The sequence below is a fragment of the Podarcis vaucheri genome (genome assembly GCF_965113315.1).
Source record: "Podarcis vaucheri genome assembly, chromosome: 2".
In the NCBI taxonomy this organism is placed as follows: Eukaryota; Metazoa; Chordata; class Lepidosauria; order Squamata; family Lacertidae; genus Podarcis; species Podarcis vaucheri.
In genome coordinates, this window is record NC_138760.1 from 57,955,891 (window position 1) to 57,980,444 (window position 24,554).

General features: G+C 41.0%; 2 protein-coding genes across 9 annotated transcripts in view; one reads left to right on the forward strand and one right to left on the reverse strand.

Annotated features, from left to right (window-relative positions):
- Positions 1–15,581, forward strand: part of DPYSL3 (dihydropyrimidinase like 3) — a 54,675-nt gene extending 39,094 nt beyond the window's left edge. For 3 of the 5 annotated variants that reach the window (XM_082213489.1, XM_082213491.1, XM_082213492.1), the window contains exons 4-14: positions 1,194–1,358; positions 2,001–2,062; positions 2,536–2,616; positions 3,277–3,345; positions 6,871–6,991; positions 8,105–8,261; positions 10,408–10,549; positions 11,514–11,684; positions 12,530–12,709; positions 13,768–13,942; positions 14,823–15,581. In XM_082213489.1, coding sequence (XP_082069615.1) covers positions 1,194–1,358; positions 2,001–2,062; positions 2,536–2,616; positions 3,277–3,345; positions 6,871–6,991; positions 8,105–8,261; positions 10,408–10,549; positions 11,514–11,684; positions 12,530–12,709; positions 13,768–13,942; positions 14,823–14,911 — 1,412 coding nt within the window. In that variant the 3' untranslated portion in view covers positions 14,912–15,581. The remainder of the gene's footprint in view (positions 1–1,193; positions 1,359–2,000; positions 2,063–2,535; positions 2,617–3,276; positions 3,346–6,870; positions 6,992–8,104; positions 8,262–10,407; positions 10,550–11,513; positions 11,685–12,529; positions 12,710–13,767; positions 13,943–14,822) is intronic. The other 2 variants (XM_082213490.1, XM_082213493.1) reach the window with 1 other exon arrangement.
- Positions 15,582–20,213: 4,632 nt separating this feature from the next.
- STK32A (serine/threonine kinase 32A) overlaps positions 20,214–24,554 on the reverse strand; it is a 73,144-nt gene continuing 68,803 nt past the window's right edge. For all 4 annotated transcript variants that reach the window (XM_082213504.1, XM_082213506.1, XM_082213505.1 and 1 more), the window contains exon 13: positions 20,214–24,296. In XM_082213504.1, the coding sequence (XP_082069630.1) occupies positions 24,203–24,296 (94 nt within the window). In that variant the 3' untranslated portion in view covers positions 20,214–24,202. The remainder of the gene's footprint in view (positions 24,297–24,554) is intronic.

Consider the following 24,554-nt stretch of genomic DNA (forward strand, 5'->3'; position numbering starts at 1 on the left):
GCATGCCTAGGAAGTAAACTGAAATGGGAGAGCAATTCTTGCTTCTTGTTTTTAGAATGTTCTGGTTCATGGCTGCAGGGTTCTGCAGGGTTTTTTTGGCTTATTGAGTCATAGGACAAGTTGCAAGTGTGACTGCAGTTGGTTGAAAATGTTTTACTTCCTGCTCCTTCCTTTTTGTGTTGAAAGAACTGCAGTATCTGCCGCAGTGTCTCTTGCACATAATAACTGCAGTAGAAATTGAGGATTACGTCAGGGGCAATAAAAAGGTAAATTAAGCTGCATGTTAGGAAGAAACTTTCTTCTTTTTTTAATGAGTCGTAGTGAAGGAAAGAGATGAGGCAACCTGCTACTACTTCCCGCTCACTTCTTAGCAAAAGCCTGCTAAAAGCACCTGGTATAATGCCAGGAACTATTAATCCAAAGCACAGTGCTTTATTTTTTCATTCTTCCTTCTGGTAAGTGCACTCTAGACATATCTGAGAAATTACAAGCAGTAAGATGAGACATGCTCTCTTGGTTCACTTTCTAGACCCAAATTGTCAAATATAGTAGAGGCTCCTGTGTTGAAAATGCCTGGACAATGACTGCTTTTTATAGTTCTAAAATATTCCTATCTCTGAAGTATCTTCTCTGTTTCTTCTTTACCTGGATTCCTTGCTATTAACTTTGTTGCCTAAGCAGTCCTCTATACCCATTTACAGTGTGCTCCATCACAAAAATAAATATTGAAATAATGCTGCATCTGTTCTTTTGGTGGTGAAAACATTACCCCAAACAGCATAGTGACTGAGACTTTGAAAAGCTGTTTAGCTGATTTCTGTGGTACATTGTGTCTTGTAGAATGCTGGGAAACAGCATATTTTTTGAAGGATCCATGAAGTTGGCTATTAGGAGTTCAGGAGTCTTTGGGCAAAGAAGACATACTGTATTTACTTGAGTCTAATGCACCATCAAATCTAATGCGCAGCTCAATTTTTGGAACATTGAAATCTAAAAAAGGATTTGCTGCCAAATGTAAATTTGCCATCGAATGCCCACCTTAATTTTCGCAACGTACCGGTAATTTGGCCAAAAAGGGGGGGGGGGAATTAGATTTGAGTAAATACGGTAATTGTTTAGAGGGAAATCTCCAGACAGAAGGGAATAGCATAAGATCTTCATTCTTTACTACAGCTTGCTCCCTTTGTTCACAGTTGATCATGTTGTTCCTGAGCCCGAGTCCAGCCTCATAGAAGCATATGAGAAGTGGCGAGAGTGGGGTGATGGGAAGGCTTGCTGTGACTACTCCCTGAATGTGGACATTACCCACTGGAATGACAGTGTCAAACAAGAAGTGCAAACACTTATCAAAGAAAAAGGTTTGTCAATGCCAGAGGCCAATCCCTTGTCTTCCCACATTCTAATTGTATGTTAGAATATATAGTGCATGATTCTGTGCTGAGATTTGTTGGGTCCAACCACAGTTTTCTTACTATCTCCTTTGAGTGATATTAATTGTTCCACAGTTCTATGATAAGTAACTCTTGATTCTACGTGATAATTATCTTAGTGTAGAAAATGGCTTACAAATCATAGTACTGATGTTATTTGGTATTGCAATACCAATACATCAACTGGTTCAATCTCTTTTTGCATGCTTTCTTCCAGGCTACTAAATCAGTGTGATCCTGAAAGTGTCCTCTCATGTTTGTTAGATTTCTATAAGCAGCACTCCAAAAGGTGGCCACATGCCCAATAAATATTTTCCCTTTTCTTAAGCTTTTGACTACATTTAAGATTCAACCGAGCTTTGGCTAGATAACTTCAATGTTTCAGAGAATCAACTAACAGGACAATAAACAGAAAATTTCCTTTTGCCGCTGGCTCTTGCCAAAGATTCCCATTCCATTATGTGTGAGTAATTCCTCACATGACTAGTGGAGTACCGATTTAGAATGACGTGAAGTAGAGAATAAAATCTTATTTGCCAACTTTTCTTCTTATATGATCTTTTGCTTTAGGTGTTAACTCTTTCATGGTTTACATGGCCTATAAGGATTTGTACCAGATGTCAAATACAGAGGTAAGAACTAAGCTGTTCAACTGTGCTGTATGCATTGCTTATCAGCCTTTTAAAAGGGTTAATGCTGTGTTTTAATTTGTGATTTTGAGCCTTCTTGGTGGCCTCATGTAGGACTAAATGCTAGGACAGAAATTAGCTTACCAGTAAAAATGTCCATCATTGATTTGTGACAACTACAATCTAATACAAATACCGCTCCTCCCCATTTTTTTTATGAGGGCTACACAGTGTCTCACAAGACATCTAATTAAGAGGCAACAACACATGTAAGTGCAGCCAGGATTTATAGGCTTCAGCCAGTAGTCCTTTAGTGTGGACATCTAGTTCCTTCTCCTGAGCTCATTGGTAGCCCTTTCGAAGTCCAGTGCTAATAACAATAAATAAAGAAATAAAATCTCTGCTAATCAGAAACATGAAAATGTTGAACCACATGTTTTCTAATGTTGGCTTTCTTGTTAATTTCTCTTTTTCAGTTGTATGAGATATTTAGTTTTTTGGGAGATCTTGGCGCAGTAGCTCAGGTTCATGCTGAAAATGGAGATATCGTTGCACAGGTGATGTTGTTGTATCTTCTCTTTGACCAAAGCACATATTGTAAGCAGAAATAATGTATGTATACTAGTGTAAAACATGACACATTGTACAAATGTATTCTGAGAGAGCCAGGTGGGTCCTTAGATCCCAATCAGGTAGAGATTGTAAATGCCTGACTTAAGTTTCTGTCCTTCAACTGGAAATTCTAACCAATTAAGTAGGATTATGTTGTCTGAATACTGTATAGTTTGTCTTATGTCTTCTGATTAATCAGCAGAACTGGTAATGTACCAAAATTCTGAGACTTACAGTAGTTGTGTGCAAGCATATTATCCAGATGTACCTGGGTTTTGCAGATATTTATCACTGGCTTTAAATCTTTATTTCAGCACTATAGTTCTACTATAGTGTTTTGTTCCAAAAATCGTTTTGTAAATGCTAGCTTATGTAAAAGCTTAATAAGTTTTTAAAAAACTATAATAAGCTGACAGCCAAGGCTATATAACATTTAACTACAGTCATTCCTGTATTAGGATTGGTTAACCACAGTAATCCTAGCTCTGGTAACCACACCTTTAGACTTTGCTCTATGCAACAGATGATTGTAATGTATTCAGATTTACTCCTTAATAACAATTCTTAAATCTGTTTCTTAACTTCATTCTGTTTATATTCTTTAGGAGCAAGCTAGGATGCTGGAGATGGGAATAACTGGCCCAGAGGGCCATGTACTTAGTAGGCCAGAAGAGGTAAGATGTCACTGATGAATCAACAAACACCCTTCGGACAGATTGTTGCTGCTGCACACTCAATTTTGCAGTAGATGGTTTAAGTTCCCAGTGCTAACATGAACCACTGCAGTTCCAAAAGCAACCCACAAGTCCTGCCTGGGCGAACTGGGCATTCCATAGCACATTCCTGCAGCTTTGCTTTTTATAGTCTTGAGAAACAAGACAGTGGAAATTAGGGTAATTAAAAGCACTCTCTAGCAGTGCATCTGCATGGTAAAATAATTGTCTAGAAATTTGCCAGTATCTCATTTCTGCTTACAGCTAATATTAGCATCCAGGTTCTTTATTATTTGGCCTATTAATCCACATTTTAGTTTAAGGCTGAATTTTATACTATCACTTGTGGTAATGAGGGTTGTTTTTTTGACAGAGTAAACACCCTTCATACATTCCTAGCGCTATAGTTAGGGCTGGCCATGGTAATTCTGCAGCACTAAGAGCAAAGGAAATTACTATGTTTAAATAGGTATAACTTTATACCCATAGGGAGCAGGAATGGTAGGAGCATTACATTTGCACATAATACTTTCATTACTATAATTGTCCTAAAATAGGAAGGTCAGTGTACGTTAAATGCACATGTTTCTACAGCTGGCTTTGGAATAAGGTATCTTCCATTCATCTTGGTAGGGTGTAACACATTTTCTCTGCTTACTATATTTTTGTGGTTGGTTTTGAGGATTTTTGAGAAAAAGGACAGGAATTCTGAAACTTATGTAAGTTGTTTGCCCAGGCAGCTGTCCCGAGTCTCTCTCTATAGTGCTGCTGCTGTTCTAAGGTTGCTGGACTTCATGGACAGTCTCTTTACTCCTGACTCAGAACTGTCTTGTGGGGAGGATGATGTGTTAACCACGCATATGGTTTCCTTAGCACACATCCTGATGGCACATGTGGTATGGTTTTTGGACCGCAAGCCTCAGTCATTACCGAATAGTTGCAGCCATGTGGAAAACACACCACTTTGGTTATCTGGAATGTTGCACAAAACAGCCATTCAAAAATATATTATTTGGGATTCCTTTAAATTTCTAGGATAAAGCTACTCCATAATTCAGGGAAATCTGAACATGTCTGGGGTATAATTGAGATTCCGTGTGTTGTAGATTGGTGGGGAGCAAGTTGGCTGTCCTGGGGCTGCAATTCCCCATCACCCTGATGAAGATCTTAATTGCCTATTTCCTCTAGACTTAAAGCTGAGAAGCTACATATCTAAAGCATGCTTCCTTTAAGCATACAAGACTGCGCCATACTACTGTACAAAGTTCCACATTGTTTTTGTATTTGGATGTTAATTTTTTTTTCAAATTTGTAAGCAAATACCTTGTTGAGCACAACACCAGTCTCCTTCCTTGGTGTTGTGCTCTCTCTCCAGGAAAGCAACAGTGCACATACACAGCAGCTGCAGCACTCTTCCGTCTTCCTCCAGCTAGCTGGTCAAGTGTGTAATAAAAGGCATGTCTTAAATCATTTGCTATGAAGTTTGTTTTTTTTTCATTTTCAGCAGAATTAGATCATAAAGAATCACCTGCTATATAACAAAATGCTTAAATATTCTCAGGCTGGCTCATAACAGTGAAATAATATATTCAGAACATATATTGCAACAATATTTTGCAAATAGTTCAGTTTTTATCCCTGTGGGCAGCAAGTGATTTTTGAAGGTTGCTCATAGCTGCCTTCACCTGTGGAACAGGGAATTGTGGTTTGGAAATATTTCAAACTTATCTTTGCTTGGAGGTTATTTATGTTTTGCATTTACTGGTGCTTCTCATAAACATCCTTGTGCTGGATTTCCAGCATCCCAGCTGTATAGCAGTTAGGTCTCAAATAACATTAGATATTCAGATTCTAAGGGGGGGGGGGGCGGTGCACGTAAGTATGTAACTCTTGGCAAGTCCCTTTACAATGCTGACAGATGGAATTTAAATCATTTCCTCAGCAATTGGCAAGACAGCCAATTGTATATTCTTAAGTAAGACAGCCCTAAGAATTGTATTCACATATTCTTGACACTTTGTTAGAGAAGAAATTGTTTCAGCATAGGCAGATGGTTGAGTGAACAACTTTTCAAACTTTGATTCCTTGGTTCCTTTACAAGCTTGCCTAAAGTTGAACCTCTACTTACCACAGCCTCTTCTTACAGTATATGGTTTGTTTCAGGACACTCTTTTATTTTTTCCTTTCCTTTTTAAAATATCAGTATTTAAGCTGTTGGCAGTCAGAAGGTATTTTAGATTATGTCAGGCTGAACAGTGAATGATGTAATGCTCCAAAGATATCTTACTTGCTGAAGTGTTGAAAGTTATAACAGCAAGCAAGATATGAAAATTACAGGCTTCTGATGTCATGGGAGGCAGCAGGGGCCAATAGGAAGGCAAAACAGTCATCATAATTGGGTTGGAACTGCATCCTAAACAAATAACCAGCAGAAAACCATCCTCTTTTCCAGTACAGTCATTGTTAAGTAACAAAATAGACTCAGGCTGCATGCCTTATTCAGTAAATAAGCTAAAGCTTTAGTTCAAGATCAGTTTTAATTAGTGAGGGTTAAACTTGAGGACTGAGAGATAGGGAGATGAGGAGAAGAGAGAAATTGTTGTAATTGTGGGTTGTACATATAATAACAATGAAACTGGCAAATTTTGGGTTTGTAGCTCACAGTAATATGGCTCAGGTGGTTTGATTGGCTCTGCAAGAGATGCATGCTGTTGCTTTTAGAACAGCTGCTAATATATTCTCAATGTTAACTGTTAATAAAAATGATACACAATTTTATCACCACTAACAAATTAGTGAACTCCATTTTTTCCATTTTGCTGCTGCTTTGGGACCATTCATAGCCTAAACAGTCTCTCTGTGAATTATTATATTCATTTCTATCCCTCCTTTCCTCCAGACTGGTACCCAGGGTGGCTTCTGGATAAAAATATAAAAACACAAGATAAATTATTCCTCCTCCTTTCCCCCTGTTAAGTAGCTGACTGCTGTATGGAGCCCATCTCTCTATTTAGCAAACACCGGTTTCATTTACTAAATGGGTTCAATAGGGGGATACAGGGTTAATGCACAAGCTGAGCTTAGACATAATAGTCTCACATAGCAGGTTCTGTTAGCTTTCATCTTTCAAGGCCCAAAACTGCTACTGTGCATGATTTGCAATGTTTTCTATTGCAAAATGCATGAACTACTGTGAATGAAGGAGTCTTTGGAGAGAGAGAGGACAGTTGTGCAAGAAACACCCATCACACATAAAATAGAAAGTTGATACTGTGTTGGGTAAACTTTGGAAAGGTTAGTGAGGGAAGCATTTTAGAATTTAATGCTTCTGCTTTGTTCAGGATTTGAGGATCATTCTTTTCTTGCTATTCCAAACTTTCTTAAGGGAATGGAAAGGTCATGCTTTGAAGTGGAATATATTGTGTCATGCAAAGTTACTGAACTCCTTTGCTGTTTTCTGAGCTCACAGCCCCTTCTCTGTTTCAGCTGGAGGCTGAAGCTGTCTTCCGTGCAATCACCATTGCCAGCCAGACCAACTGCCCCTTATATGTGACCAAAGTGATGAGCAAGAGTGCTGCTGACCTGATTTCACAGGCCAGAAAAAAAGGTGAGCAGCTGCATCTTTGTTACCTTACTTACCGGTAAAAGGCTTGCTAGAATGGCTGTAGCCTCTGAATGACTTTAAAAAAGGAAATCAATATAAAAACAACTAGAATAAGGGTAATCATCTTGTGGACTACAACTCCCAGCAGCCCCAGCCAAAATGGGAGGGCCACATATTAAGCGCTCTTGAACCAGAAGAACAAAAACCAATAGCACAGAAGCAGCCAATTAAAAGAATACAAAAACATAACTGAAATAGACCAAGGGCCACAAAACTTCCCCTAAAGAAGGTTTTCATGATCCTCCTGAAAAGGAGTAAGCATGGTGGGCAGTGAATTCACTTGGAAGAGGATCCTGCCATCAAGGAGGCCTGCTTACTTTAGCCTGCTTACATCAGAAGATGAGGCTCTTTATCAGCTATAGCTTTAACACTGTCCTTCAAAGGGGTCAGTGCTTTGTTCCGTTCTTCAGATAATTCCTTTTGAAATTTATCCAAGATTCCCTTTGCCAGCTCAGTGTCTTCCGTACGTAGTCTGTGTTTTTTGGCACCATCGTGGGTCCGTCTTCAACGTCATCAGAACCCATCTATTGAGTCAGTTTATGATGTTAAAATGAATCTTCAGAGTCCGTTCTTTCACTCATTGTGATATATCCTTCTCAGGGTCAGTGTTAAATCTAAATAGTTTTAGGATTTGGGGTACATTTAATCTGTTATTTCATCTGGCTGAGGAGGAGAGAGCTGCTCAGCTTGCCATCTTTATCAGTGAAGTTACTGCTCCCCTTGGACTAGTTGACAGGATATTTGAACCTTGTTTTACCAAGTCCTAGTCTGACACTCCTTTAAGGAACCCTGGGTTTAGAGCTTTAAAGGCAGTCTGATTTGTCCTTGAAAGACCGGAAGTCGATGTAGTTCTTTAAGCATAGGTGATATATGCGGTCTGCAGCAGGTTCTAATTATGGCTGCCATATTCTAGAGCTAAACTAACTGAGGATGGCACTAACTTTTATAAATGTGTACTTCTGCCAACAGAAGCAGCTGCAGGCCTAGCTCCCCCTCTCCCCTTCTGTAAAATGTATTGTCCTTGCCCTAAATCTCTGTTGTTATTTTCACCATCAGGTAATGTAGTGTTTGGCGAGCCAATTGCAGCCAGTCTTGGAACAGATGGAACACACTATTGGAGCAAAAACTGGGCAAAAGCTGCTGCATTTGTGACCTCCCCTCCGCTGAGTCCAGATCCAACAACCCCTGATTACATCAACTCCTTACTGGCCAGGTTGGTTATAGCGAGAAAGGGAAATACTCTCTCTTGCAACCAGTCCTATGGAAAATGAATAATAAGATGATGCTTAGAGCTAACATAAACAGGAAAGTAGTGAACTGCACCCACTCAACTGGGGACTTTCCAGATTCTGTTTATATTGCCTTGTTCATTTGGAGCATTCTGAGGTATTGCTATTGCAAGTGCACATTTGCATCTGGAATAGCTCATAAGACAGCTTCAAACTGAGGACAGCGGTGATGCTGAAAAAGAAGGGATATTTACTAAAAAAATTAGACCTATAGAAAAACAAAAGAAGTGGGTCATTTAGCACTGGGGGGTAGTTAGCTGAACTGCATGTTGGCACAGATCTGGATTAGTGAGCATCCAGAAACTAGAAATAAGGTTTTATGTTTGGAAACAGTGAGGTATATCTCAGATTTCATGTTTGGAAATAGTGAGGTGCATCTCAGATTTCAAATTGCATCCGTTGACTGGCGACTTGAAGAGAAGACTGAATAAACTAGGTGTGAGTTGTATTAAAACTGACCAACATGGAAAAAAATATTTCCTAACCCATATGAAGTGGCCAAGTCCTGGGGAAAAGGAACCATGCCTGCTTTTCTTAAACTCTCTGCTCAGTATTCTCTTGGATATAGTCTTTAGGAGGATTGCATGCCTGTTAGTTAGCTAGTTTTTAGCAGAACAAATCTGACTGACACAAATCTCTCTCTGTAGTAAAGCAGACATATGGCACCAAATTATTAAGAGGAGATGGAGATTATCATTGGATTAGGACTTGTGTTCTGAAGCCCAGACTGAGGCCATGAGGCTCAGAGACTCTTTGAATCAGAAAATCAGACACAGGGTCCATCTGGAAGGCAAACAATCTCTATAGTTTCCTTTTTTAGTGTTTAGACAAGGCTTTAAGCCCCCCCTTTTTTTCTTAATTACCGTGCATCCTTTCAGCTAAGTCCCCGGCAGCTAGCAGACGCCAGGAAGCAGGAAGTTTCCATGGAACTCTTTGCATAGTCTTTGGTATGATTGTTAGGCCATGACCATTGTTTGTTGCTGCCCTCTAGAGCCACAAGCAGATGAATATAATGGATGAAAGCAAATGACTTGGTGTCTTTAGACACTACATGAACTTTGAAACAATTTTAAGTTAATAGGTTATGCTAAAAGCTTGTTTCATACAGTGGTTGAAATACTTTGGATTATGTGGGTCAAGGTTTTGTTACATTGCAGGAAAGGGTAGAATAGAAGCAATGTAGCAATTCTATCATAGATGAAATCTGGATGCCTTTCCAATAAAAGATTCTAGGTGTGGCTAAAGTAATAAAGTCTTTACCTTTACCAAGAAGTAGACAAACCAAGAAGCAGATGCTTTAGGCAGCCAACCAGTTTTATTTCTCTCTCCTTCACATAACATTTTGACAGTATGTCGTTGAAGATTTCACTGCTAGTGGGCAATCTCTTGTGACTCCAGTATCTAATTTTCACACTGAGAGCTGGTTCTAATCATCTGCTGTTCTAAAAAAAATCCTGCTCACATACATTGTACCCCCCTGAGCATTATAATGTGGAACCTGTGAACTCCTGCAAGATCATGGCTCTCCTTCCATGAAAATGAAAAACACTTTCTGGTTTCACAGGAACTGTGGATTCATCTTAACACTGTGCATGTGAATAGACTTGCATCAGCAGACTTTCTTTAAAGCACAGTGTTGGCACTGATCTGTTGTCTGACTCAGTTGTCTGCAATCAAATCAATCTGGTGCTAGCTGCAATAATTTTTTTGCTTCATTTTTCAAGAGCAAATAAATCTTCAGCTGAAAAAGGTTCTTGAATAGGTTTAGGTTTACAATGATCAGTAAACAGGACTGTCTCTGTCTTAGGCTTACAATCTAAAAGGCATGACGCAAAAGGAAAACAGATGTGGGAGGAGGAGGGAAAAAGCAATATTGGGCATTGCTACTTAGTCACAACGTTCTTTTATACATTACTTTTCTAGTTTGCATTTATGCTAATTACAGTTCTGTGCCTTCATTTTTGTTGCTGCTGTCGTTACAGAGAGTGGAAACTTTCAGTAAACTACTTGGAGATAAAAGCATTCTTGTATGACTGAACTAATACATTTTGTTGCTTGTCTCTGAGCTAGTGGTGACCTCCAAGTCTCAGGAAGTGCACACTGTACATTCAGTACAGCGCAGAAAGCAATTGGAAAAGACAACTTCACAGCAATCCCAGAGGGGACCAATGGTATTGAGGAACGGATGTCTGTTATTTGGGACAAAGCAGTGGTAAGAGAAGAGGATGGGGAGGTGGGGATTGATATTACTTGTATTATTTATTCAGTGTATTAATTGCTTGCCTCACAGAAGTCTTGAAGTGACATAAAAATTAAGGAGCATAAAGTATAACGTAAAATCATAATAAAGAACTATACATTACCATCAGAGCTGTACAGTAACTTATAAAACAGAACCAATAAAACAGCAGCAGAAAAATACCATAGACAGCTATGTCATAATCCATCAAATATATTGGCACCATGTGGACCTTAGTGTGAAAGCATTCCAAAGCAGGTAGCCACAAATGAAAAGACCCTGTCCCTCATCACCACCCTTCAAATCTCCTTCAGAGGGGGGGACCTGGAGGAACGCCTCAGATGACAGATCAAAGGGTCTGTGTAGGTTCTTATTGGGAGAAACGCTCCAGAATATATTGGTTGTGCATTTAAGGTGAATCTGCTTAATGACCTGCTCTTTTAATAATACTAGTTTTCTCCAGAATAAAGGAAACTGAATTATTCAGCTATTGGAAATGAAAACTTCCCTTTGTAACTCGTATAGCCCCTGTTTAAAACAGCTGCATGGTTGTCAGCTTGTTTCTGAGCCCAATTCAGGGTGCTCACATTAATGTTTAAAACCTTATATGACATATGCCCCAATTATCTGAGATTGCCTCCTTCCTTACAGTCCCTCTGGGTATTAAGACTGGCAGAGAGGACCCTCTTGGTAGTTCCACTACCTAGTGGTGGCCCAGGTGAGGGCATTCTCTGTGGCAGCTCCTAGGCTGTGGAATTCCTTCCCCACAAAGGTGCATCTGACACCATCATTATATGGTTTCCAGTGTACTCTGAAGATGCAGCTCTTTATCTTGGCATTTGATACCTGAGATTTGTATTTTTGGGACCTGCTTTATTCCTGTGACTGTAACTTGTTTTACTTGCCTTATCTTTCTTTTATGATTCATACCCAACAGGCTACGGGGAAAATGGATGAGAACCAGTTTGTGGCTGTGACAAGCACCAATGCTGCCAAGATCTTCAACATGTACCCAAGAAAGGGCAGAATTGCTGTTGGATCAGACAGTGACCTTGTCATATGGGATCCCGATGCAGTGAAAATTGTATCTGCTAAAAGCCACCAATCAGTAAGTCTTTTGCTGGACAGTAAGTCTTTTAACTTCACAAACTGACATGGTCAGTTTGTGAAGTTAAGCACAGGAATATAGGAACCTGAGCCCTGGACAGCTTTGTCCTCTCTTCATTCTGGGTTGCTCTTTTCTGCTTCAGTCTGCCTTAGCCCACCCACATCCTCACAGAAACGAAGTAGCAAACAAAAATGAAATGTATTTCCTTATTTTTAAAAAAGATGTTTAGGCTATAGGGCCAAAGCATTCATCTCTTGAGGGCAAAAAGTTTTGGTCCTGAATGCTTGTGTGTTTTCAGACCTTAGGAGGAATGCAGTTGCAGTGCTAATATCATTTAGTTAGCACAAGCATTTCAGCTTTCCAGACAGAATGATCCCCCACCTGCTGTTCTTGGGTTTCATAGAGTGTATCTTTCTTTTCTTTCTTTTTAAAAATTTATATACCGCCCTATACCCATACATCTCAGGGTGGTTCACAGGATAAAATCAGAATACAAAACCACAAAATACATAATCACATCAACAAGAACTCAATATCTCTCTCTCTCTCTCTCTCTCTCTCTCTCTCTCTCACACACACACACACACACACACACACACACACACACATTTTAAAAGGGCATAGAGTGTCAGTCAACCCAGCTAAAAACAGTTAAAATAATTTTAAAGGATATTTTTTAAAAACACAATTTAAAAGCAATTTAAAATAAGAAGCAGTACTCTGCTGGGCAGCAGCCAGGTGGCTAGAGGCAGGGGTAGGCCCGCAGGGTAGAGGGTTAGACTTGGCACTGGTTTAGGTGGGCTGGTGGCTTGATGCATGATGAGTCTGACTCCAATGTGTTGTAGGCAGCAGAATACAACATCTTTGAAGGAATGGAGCTACGTGGAGCCCCCTTGGTTGTCATATGCCAGGGGAAGATAATGATGGAAGATGGCAACCTTCATGTGACACAGGGGACAGGACGCTTCATTCCTGGCACCCCTTTCTCAGACTATGTCTACAAGCGCATCAAAGCAAGGAGGAAGGTAAGATAGAGAAGCCCAGTATGTAGTGTTCTAATGATGGTGTCTCTTCCTTCATACTGCTTTATGGCAAGGGAACTGTGCACCACAGCTCTTTCCCATGCTGTGAAGATACTACCAGAAGCCCTGATTCACATGGGAGTAGCCAGCATTGTCCTAGTTTCTAGAAGGTATCATGCTTATATTGGGTACAGCTGTCATGCGGTCTCCTCTCTTACAATCATGAACTTCAGACATTATCTTTGCCATAGAGGCAGCCATAGAGTAGTAGCTTCTACAATTGAGAAGGGACCCTTTCTGTGTATCATTAATGAGAAATGCATGGCTACAGTTCCTTCCTCAGAGAGCTTCTCCTTATTCAGATTGCCTTGCTTGGTAGCATGTTTCACTGTGTTTACAAGACCAAAATCGGTAGTAACCCATCATATCACTCCCACCCTTCTGCTAATTGTGGATGGGTGAGACGATGATGGAGAAGTCTGTGAAGGCCTCTGCACTGACAGTTGAGCCGACAGTTGAGGGAAGCCAGGCCTAATACAGGGGTTTTCAACCTTTATTGGTCCATGGCTCCCTTGACCAAATACATTCTTTATGCGGCACCCCTGTGGGGCTCAGAAGCCCAGTTATGTCACCCCTTGTCTGCACAGCTGGCAGCCTCTCACCCTTTTTTGTGGAATGTTCCCTCAGCCTCCTCTCCTCTCCCCTTGGGAGTCCTCTGGGCAGCCGCTGCCGCCGCCCCTGGTTTCTGAGTGGCACCCCCTGCCCCAAAGAGAGGTGTCTCCTCACATTGCCCCACAGGGACCTGGGAAGCACCCTGTGACCAGCCCAAGAGGCACCATTCGCCTGGGGAGCTTGTAGCCAGAGCTGCTGCAACAAACAGCTATGAAAGCCTTTGGGAGGCAGAGACACAAGAGGGCATCAGAGGAGGGAGGGAAGGAAGGAAAGAGGGACAGAGGCCAGTGTTGCACCCCTGACCACCATTCAAGGCACCCCAGGTGCCATGGCACACTGGTTGAAAACCACTGGCTTAATACATTGCTTTTTTCTCTTGCCTGTGACAGATGGCTGAGATGCATGCTGTGCCAAGGGGCATGTATGATGGGCCTGTGTTTGACTTGACCACTACACCTAAAGGGGGCACTCCTGCAGGCTCTACTCGGGGATCACCTACCAGGCAGACACCCCCAGTAAGGAATCTCCACCAGTCTGGATTTAGCTTATCGGGTAAGCTATCGGGTAAGCTATCTGTTAAGCTGATTGGGTGAGAAGATGGTACATTGGTTGGGTGAGAAGATGGTACAATGATTGCAACACCTCTAGGCAGAAGGCAAGGGAAAAGGTGCCACTGGTATTTAGTACAGCTTCTCTAGCTGCAATAAAATCACTGGAGCCAGTGTGGTGTAGTGGTTAAGAGCGGTAGTCTCGTAATCTGGGTAACCGGGTTCGTGTCTCCGCTCCTCCACATGCAGCTGCTGGGTGACCTTGGGCCAGTCACACTTCTGTGAAGTCTCTCAGCCCCACTCACCTCACAGAGTGTTTGTTGTGGGGGAGGAAGGGAAAGGAGAATGTTAGCCGCTTTGAGACTCCTTAAAGGGAGTGAAAGGCGGGATATCAAATCCAAACTCTTCTTCTTCTTCAAATTCACCCAGCTGGCAGTTTTGAGATTTGTTTCATTCTATTAGGTGGAGAAGGGAAGAGGACGTCTTTTCATTCCATATGCTTATTGTGACCTTCGTCAGCATTTATGCGTTAAGACCACTAGTGGATTTCACACACTAGATTTGTAGCCACCTATTCAGATTATCAGGGATCTCAAATAGTAGGAAAGTTAAGCCACACCAGGTGCCACTCTTTGCTGTGGAATGGTTGACTGTCATCTACTTTTTATATGATTTACCCCCACTTCTCCCTTTATGGTGAGCATAGATACTTCCAGAGTTAGCTAGCTAGCTGTACCTGTGCCAAAACAATTGTGTTCTAAGATTTTATGGTTGACAAGGAAATAGCCTTCATAGCAGGTCTTTCGCTGTATTACTTTTTCTTAGCCCTGTGAAGAAAAGCACCTAACTTCCTTTTCCTGCTTTCCCCCCTCTTTCATCTTGTGTATGCCCTGCAGGTACCCAAATTGATGAAGGTGTTCGTGCAGCAAGCAAGCGCATTGTAGCACCTCCAGGAGGCCGCTCCAATATAACATCTCTGAGTTAAGCACCCAGTACTCAGGGAGGGGAGAAGGGGGGGAAGGGAAGGGGGAAACTGTTATTTGAGAAAACTAAGCAATGGTACCTTGATATTTAAGAAGGAAAGAGCAACCTGAAGAAGCGTTCAGATTTTGAAGAATCAATAAGCCTCAAGCCTTATGTTTCATAAATGCTACTCGCTACCTAGCTTTAAAAAATATTGCGGGTTTTCTTTTCTGTTTATTCATAGCCTTAATATCCCCCCTTTTTTTTTACATGCATGCAAATCTGACAGGTGACTAAGTTAAGAGTATGTAATTGTACATGGTGAGTGCTTGTGTGATAACACATTGTAAGAAGGGGGTTGGATTAAAGATGGGAAACTAATGACATGAGCTGTTTATTTAGCCAGTTTACTTGGGCAGAATCAACCAAGGAGTTTTAGTGTTGGGGAAGGGTGGGGGCAGAAGGTGGTGGGGCAGGGTAGTGGGAGGTGGACGGGGGGCAGACCAAGTAGATCTGTGTATTGTGTCCATGTTCTTCTGTTTCCGCTAAATTCAGACAAGACATAGTTGCCTCAGAGCACTACATGAGGCCATTGGAAAATTCAGCCATCTTTGTAATGGTTCTGTTGTATCACCTTCCTGTTAGAGATTTTATTACTTTGTACATTTTATTGAATAAAAAATGGAAAGGCATGGTTTCCCCCCCACCCTCCTTGGCTTGTCGAGGCAAAGTAACAGTTTCTTCCTCCCTCACAATTAATTTCAAGTTCTTGGGGTGGGGGTAGGGGAAAGGTATGCTCAGTTTGTACAGGACTGAACTTCTTGCCAAATCCTCCTTCTTTCATATCACACAAACTGGTTAGTGAACTGGAAGTTGTAGCATCTCCTCTCATGAGGGCTGTGACTGATTTCCATTCTGCTCTGTAATCATTAAGGGCTTTTTGAATCTCTGGCTCTGTTGATTGATTGGATTTATATACTGCCCTTCATCTGTAGATCTCAGAGTGGTTCACGGCATAAAAATACAAGATAAAAACACAAAATACATAATAAAAGCAAAACAAACCAATAACCCCCAACCCCCTCCCACAAACACATTTAAAGGGATTTAGGATGTTAGTCAGCCAAAGGCCTGGTTGAAGTGGAATGTTTTCTCCTGGCACCCAAAGGTGTATAATGAAGGCGCCAGCGAAACCTCCCTGGGGAGAGCCACCACAGAAGAGGCCCGTTGCCACCCTCCAGGTTGGTGTTAGTGGCATGCCTGCATGACCACTTTGAAGATAGGCGAAGCTCTTCTCAGTGTTCCTCACATTCTTCAGTGCCGTTTGGTACCATGGGTTGGCAACAGGGATCTGCATGGGCTCTGCATTCCACACACTGGTACAGTGGTACCTCGGGTTACATACGCTTCAGGTTACAGACTCCGCTAACCCAGAAATAGTGCTTCAGGTTAAGAACTTTGCTTCAGGATGAGAACAGAAATTGTGCTCCAGCGGCGTGGCAGCAGCAGGAGACCCCATTAGCTAAAGAGGTGCTTCCGGTTAAGAACAGTTTCAGGTTAAGTACGGACCTCCGGAACGAATTAAGTACTTAACCCGAGGTACCACTGTAGTTGCCCATGAAAAAGTGTATTTATAAAGCATCTACTTAATTTGCTTTCAGTTCAGTACACAAGCACCAAACAGACCATAGAATATTGCTGATTTTATCCGTATTTACACCAAAATACCTTTTCACTTTCTCTATTAAAAAGTGCTTTGTCAAACATTAATATGTGTCAGGTAGATTTCAGTCAGGTATAAACAAACAGCATCTATGCCAGAGAAGTGGCCGCAAGCTTCCTTCAGTTTCAGCTGCAATAATCATGAACATTAAGTTATGTCAGATAAAACCAGCTGAGACCCTGTCTTTCCACAACAGTTGATAATATAGCCTGCGCAAGAAACAAGAAATGTGCTTGTAAATTAAAGGAGGCCCAACACAATAGGTTTACCTGTCGGCTTTTGGACTGCCCTTACCTGGCAGATTAGAAAGTGACAAGGAGCAGTTTTGTGATTTAAACAGATAAAATTCACACAAAGTTAGCTAGTAGGCTTAAAATGTGGAAGCTGCCTTGTTTTAGGAGAACTAAACACACTTGGTGAAATTCCACTTGCCCTATTAACATTTAGTCCGTCAGCACAAACATCTCAGCTTGCCAGATAGAATAATCTCACCTATCCTTCCTCCTTGCAGTTCCACAAATGAACTATGATGATAAAAACGTCCTTTGCAAAGAGCAAGACAATAATGTGGGTTTTGAGTCTCTTAGTCATGGCCTTGTTCCACATGATTTAAATGGATAATTTTGTTGCCTGACATTGGGCATGGTGAAGATGGAACATAAGAGTGTTTTTAAGGTAAAGCACTGTAGCTAGTATAACAACATTGGAAGAGGCCTCTGTCATCTATGTGCCCAGTCTGCTTGGTTTGCTTCTCTGGTTCTTGGAGGAAATGCATGAGCATTATTGTATCCTGCTGTCTTAACTCCAATCTTTGCCAGGTTCATGCTTAAGAATATCCTTCACAGCAGGCTGCATGTTCAAATAACATCCTATTTAATAGCTGTTAAATTAATATAAGCTAGAAAAAACTTTTCTAACCAAAGGTATAATATGGGCCCTTTGTAAATATGCCAAATGACTCTAAGGTAAACTTGACCTCACATTGCCTAAGGTGCACAAATATGTATATGTTGTCAGTCACATTTCTATTTCGCCATCTCTTTGGTATGCTGGAGTAACCTTTCCTTATGTGCCTCTAAATATAATACAGAATCTGTCACCATTTTTTCTTGGTTGGCAAGCTGACTTCACCAGTGACATCTGTGGTCTGCTGGCACATACTTTGCCTGCAAAACATCCCACATTATATCCCTGGTATCTCCAGGTAGGACTAGAAAATATCTATCCAGAACAGGGGAGCTACTGTCTGTCAATGTGGAGACAATATTGAGCCAGATGAACCAATAGTCTCAATAAAAGACAGCTTACAGTGTTCCTACAATAGTTGCATTATTCCCAAGTTGCCACAAGATGGGGCCAAACTACAAAAAAGGGAACACATACTGTTGAGCTGTGGTTTGTACTTGCTTGATCTCAGTTACAGATAGGTAGCCGTGTTGGTCTGCCATAGTCAAAATAAAAAAATTCCTTCCAGTAGCACCTTAAAGACCAACTAAGTTAGTTCTTGGTATGAGCTTTCGTGTGCATGCACACTTCTTCACTAACTTAGTTGGTCTTTAAGGTGCTACTGGAAGGAATTTTTTTATTTTGCTTGATCTCAGAAATCGGATTGTGTGTTTTAAGAGGAAGAAATGTGATGAGAGATGGGAGTCAGTTTCTGCAACACGGACATGAGCACACTCCTTTCTGTGTCCACAATGGGACTTTTCACAAGTGGAAAACTACATGCTGGCAGCCACCTCATGCTCATACAATGTAGGTTTTGTACACATTTTGATTCTGCAGGCTGCTTTTTTATATTTCTTATTTAATATTTTCTAGAATTGAACTTGATTATATCCAAGCACCTGTCTTACAATTGGCAATTCTTACTAGCTTTAATGGAAGAGGGGTAAATATATGCATTCTCACAGAAGCATTAATGTGCTTCCAAATGTGATTCATGGAAGACTTGTGAAATGACTGCTGTACATCTTCATTTGTGGCATCCCCCTAACATCAAACCATCAGCATCACAGAGCATACCTTACTTACTGCAGTAAGTTACCTGTTCAAATGAGACTAACGCCACTTCTGGCCACATTCTACTGGGCTCTGTGGATGACAGCACAGACCTAATACACATCAGATGTGAACTGAACCTTCTGTAATTCACAAGAATAGATTCAGCTGATGAAAATTTCAGAAAATCAATGAGCTAGTCAAGGATGGCCATTCTTGCGCTTGTGACAAGTCAGCCTGACAGCAGGTGATCTATATGCAGGTGTGGATCAGTCCAGAAACTGACAAACAGCCTCTAATTCTTGTCAACAAAAGTTTTAACACAACATGGATATCTTGATTGCTGTTTGCAATTGTCAGTTAACAAACTTGATCACTTTTTAACATAACAGATTGGTTGAGACTTTTTCCTGCCTTTGCGATTTGAGGTAAGTTTTTGCAATCTGGGATAAAAAAGAGGATGTCATCAAGCTTTGAAAAATACATAAAACTGTTATTAACTGGCGCTCACTGGAGCTCCAGCAGTGAAAATCAATCAGATGTGTGATCTCTCCAACACATCAATGTCACCTTAAGTACTTGGAATTGGAAGGTTAGGAACATTCTATTCCTTTCTGAGAGTTGTTTTACAACTACGTAAAAGAATAGAAAAAAAACCTGAAAGATCACATTTGTGAGAATTTTATCTAAGCTTCAAATAAAATGAAAAGTGGCCAGAAAAGGGGGGGGGGTGAAAGAGAGCTCAGATTCCCACAGAAGCTCCCCTACAGAGTCTCTCTACTATGATACTTTCACATACAACCAGACACCTGTTGAGTATATTACAAATGTTGGGGACAGTCTAGCAGGATGTTCTTTGCAAACTGCAGTTTAAAGATATGGGGCTGTTCAAGAGCATGGATTGTATATATAGTTGGTTTAGAAAGGTGCCAGGCAAACAATCTAGGGCCTTTTAGTCAGGGTTAGTGTTTTCATGTGTTACTATGTTCTGTATTTTTATATGGTAAACTGCCCTGTGAATGTCACATGAAGGGTGGTATAGAGATTTTATAAATAAAAATAAGTAGACTATAATGTGGCAATTACAATGTAAATTAACTTCATTTTAAAAATGAAGTTCTATTGCCAAAAGTTCCAACTCACAGTTTATTGAGCAACATTTAATTCTGCCACTGTCCAAGGTGCTGTGTAGAACATAGGGCAGGGACCCTGCTGTCTGATGACAACCCTCATTAAATTAAGAAGAGAGCAAGCAGGAGTTGGCCATGGAAGGGAATGCAGGAGAGGAGAATGACTAGTGCTAAGATGGTTTGGCAGAGAGTTGGGTCTCACCTTTATATACAACTAAGCAGGTTTGCTGCTATTCACATTCTGGCTTGCCTTATAGGAAGATCCATGGCTATATGACATCCCCTCTTGGTCATCCCTTATCCCCTTAGCTACCTCATCAAAACAGACTCCGCAAACCTACAAATTTATTGAATGGGACAAGTCTCTCTTATCTATCCAACAGACTTTTTAAACATGAACATTTAATAAATCAACACAAGGTTTTTTTTAAAAAAAATAAATGCAAGGGTAAAAAAGAGTCATTGCAGTGTTAAGAGTCTTATAGAAAGTTTAATAGACCATGTTTATAAAATGGAAGAGAAGAAAAGTGCCAGAAATACCACTTGTGTATTTTCATTAAACCTGACATAATTACTAACCTGTTAACATTGATAATGAGCAAGCTGTCTTCGCAGCCCATTTCTATGCAAGACAAAAGGATGAAGCCTAAAACCCAATTGCTTACAATTGTTAGATATGTGACTATAACCAGATTTAATGCCTCCTATTTATCGCTGCGCAGAAAGCTATCCAGGGCAGACAGTGCCTAGGCGGCCATTTTACTGTGGCATGTTGAACAACTGTTTACCAGTTAAACTTTTCACGGGAAGGTTATTGCTTGAAAGTGACAAGAGATCAAAACTGCACCGAGCAAGGGTGGCCTACACAGTGCTCTTCAGATGCTGCTGGGCACAAACTCCCATAATCTCTGACCATTGGTCAGGCTGGCTGGGGCTGGTCAAACAACATCTGAAGGGGACCATGTTGACTACCTCTGGAATGCAAAAAAACCAATTATTGCTGCTGCTTGGCCCTAAATTGGTAGTTCTGAGATAGCCAGCAGCTCATGTCCTCTTCAATCCAAAGTGCTGTCTTTTAGCGTTTTAAAATAGTGCAATACCTCACAAGTTGTGGCATACTCCGGGATTCAAATTAGACATAAGGCACTCCTGCCCACAAAAGTTTTATTCTGCCACAAACACAGTTGTCAGCTACTGATTCTGTTGCTGCAAAACACATTTACCAACAGAGCATCAAATAGGATAGTATGTTTAACGCATTGTTGCATCTCACTATCTTTAATTCAAGAAAACAACCACCCTGGAGGAAGGGAGTTTTAACCCTCTCGCCTAGTGCAGTTTTTCTGAATGAGAGGCTACAGCATAAATAGCAACTTCAGGGGAAAGTTTTTGGGAAAATGGGACAGGGTTGAGTTCCACAGTTCCACTCAAGATGTGTGTGGGTGTTGATGGGGAAGTATACCTGCAGAAATATGCTTATGCATTTACTGTTTGACCCTAAGCCCACAGTTTGATATTCAAAATAATAATAATAATAATAAAATAAAAAATGGTGTCTTGCCCCATAACTCACAAACCTGCTTTACAAGTGGGTGTTTCACAGATTATCATTGAGTTTTTTGGGCACCGATTGGGTAGTGCCAATGACATCACTAGTAATATCAGTCTTTTGAGGCTGTCTGTTCTACATTGTACAAATCAGGCCTAGTAGCTCACATTCAGCCTTAAAAAAGCAACACATCTCGACAAGGCTATTCCCTGGTGCTGCAACAATCCCAATTTACTTCTAGGCTTTACATGCAGCTGAGATCTCAAGCCAATGGGATTGGCGTACAGATTGTCCTAGCACAGCAGTAAGACTTAAATTCAATATAGTGTGAATAGTGGAAGTTGGACCAAAGCTGTGTTAAAGGGCTTTGTGGATTTTCCTTGATACTATACAGTGACATGGGCTCCTCCCAGTTGAGAAGCAATGCCATGACCATTCAGCCTGGTGCAGCAGGCCAGGCAGAATGATGGCAGGGAGAGCTGGAGCCTGGGAGCCCCCAGTTAATCATCTCAGCTGTACAGCCCAGGCAGAGAGCACAGTAAGGCTATAGTCTTAGAGCTTATTCAGAATGTTGGCATCTATTATGCTTAATGCACCATAGCCAAAGGAAGGGTAGTTTGTGATCACCTTTTGTGCTGGGTAATGATGAGCTTGGGTATCTAATGATTAACTTTATACAATTGCATTCATGCCAGGTCTACAGAAGAGAAATTGATAAAAGCAATACCTCACAAGTTGCGTCTCCAACGCAGGATGAGTGTCACTACAAAGACACTGCTTCTTATTGAATGCAATGATCTCAACAGGCACACAAGGCAATGCTCTGATCCCAACTACTTTGGAACCCGCTTCGACTCTGGTTCTGGGAAAATTTCATACCACATATATTTCATTTTGGAAAGATTTTGGTCCCAAGAGAGCTACTGGCCTTTCACCTTTAAAAGCAGCGGAGAGCTGGGTCACAGCCAGCTACTACCTGGGGCGGTTTTCTTTGGCAGAAAGAAGCCAAAGTGTTTTGTTGAAAAATAAATTGCGGGTTGTTATTATTATTATTTTTGCAGGAAGTACACATAAAAAGGATGTAGCTAGAGGGCCTTAGAGAACATTTTATCGATTTCAACATCCAAGGCAGCAATTTTAGCTTAAGCTGCCTGAAGAAATAGATGGGCTTAAGCAGCCCGTCTTTCTTTGTGCATGCAGATAAACTACTTATTCCAGATGATTGGTCCCCTCCCCACAAGGCAGTGGCTTTCCTTGAGTGCAAGAGAAACCAGATATTAATAGAAAGCAGCTTCTCATATGTGAAAGCAGCCCAGTGAGCCTATAAAGCGAAGACGGGATTGCTTGCTCAGTTAGCCAAATGTATGAAGTGTCTGTCTGCCTTGCTTCAATACAGTGATGAAAACCCAAGATGCTGGGCACAGTCTAGCCACAGTCTAGTTTAACTCTAATTTTGAAATAAATGGCATTGAAAAGTACTGAACTTACAGCTGGATTGTGTCTATTCCTTGCGGAGTTTCTTTTTCTTTGCTGCTTTTCTTTTAAAAACATTTTTGTACATGAGTGTGCACGAAAATGAAAGGCCACCAGGGGGCAGTTGGCCGCAAGAGTGGTGGAATAATCACTCGGCTCATTTTGACTCCCGGTTGCAAACTATGGGCTTGACTTTCACATCGGTGAGATCACTTGGCCAGCTGCGTTCCAGCGGAAACATGGAGAGAAGAGAACATGGCGAGACGATGGCTAAAGTCCTGAAGCAGGACAGAGCAAAAATCTAGTGAATTTTTGATACATATAATATTGGTTTTCCTTAAAGAACTATTCTTAATATTGCCAAAAATGGAGGCTTATGTAATTGTTATGCTTTGTACGCTCGCTCCACCTCACTTGCTCATTCCCCTTTGGCAGCTCCTAGCAGATCTGAGTGCATACAGTGTCAATTAGCAACCTAAGGCTACAAAGGTAATAGGCTTCATACAGTTAAGTGTGATGTGCTGTCATATTGTTTTTAGGGGGCATCAACCTTTGCTGAATGACTATTCCTGATTATGCAGCCTTTATTTCATTTTTAAAAAACAAAAACAATGTTTTAAGTTCAGCCCCATCCCCCACAGTTAGAGTTGTCAGTTGTACTTGCTGGTGAGTTCTATCTAACCACATCCCCTTAGAGGATTTTAGCAACTTATATCTTTGTTTGTACCTACCTGCCAACAATTCAATTTCTGATTCACATAGCAACTCTAAGATCACACACTCACCACATCCATTTGCCCTTGAACGCTACATATATAGTGCCAATAGTGTGTGGAGGGGGGAATCCATGGCAAATAATAATTCTTTGTATATTTTGAGCTGGTGTACTAAATATAAGCTTTAGATCAGAGTAGATGCTGGTGCAGAAAAAGCTGGTGTTGACATTGGACTCTCTTGTTGTCCATTTGCACAATTTTAGTTTCGGACCATCTCTTTGAAACATCTATTAAAATATGCAGCCACCCACCCAACAAACACTTAATAAAAACCTTATCACTTTCCTACAGGCAGTTGGCTGAGCCCAGTAATCAGCAAACCCTACATCCTGCCACAGAAAAGCTACATAAAGAAAATATGACCTTTCTTCATTCTTGTTCCCTTTGAGGGGAAAACACCACCTTCTTTCCTGCTTTTTTAAAACACCGGAAAAGGCATAAAATGAGAATTTGCGCCTTATGCACTGCTGCAAGAGACTAGGCCCTAACTCCTTATGGTGGAAGGAGACACTCAGCTTCTGGTTTGGAGAGCCCATAGTAAGGGAAGCTGTCTGCCTTGTCTTGATAGCAGTGTGCAGTTTGATTTGTTGAGCTCCATGAAGTAGGTAAAGTAGACGCCTGGACCTTGGACAGCAAGACCTCAGCAGAAGCTAAACTGATTTCAAAGATTATTATTCTGGTCGTCTTCTTCCTGATTGTCTTTGGTTTGTGTCAGTGTCAAGTTCTCTTGCATTTCATTATGCTGTTTCCTCATCCTACAAAAACAAAACAAAACGCACAAGAGAAATCAAAGTCCATAACAGAGATGCAGCAACCAGGGTCAATAGCCTTCTGCAACCAGAATGACCAGGTTGGGAAGTGGGAAACTGATGCCTATCACTTCAGAACTGCTGAGACACATATGGAGCACTCTGCTATTTACATACTAATAGACTTAGTTGTCGACAGAAATGGTAGGGATGACACAAAACACAATATAACCTGATATCAACAATCATGTTGTGCAATGATGG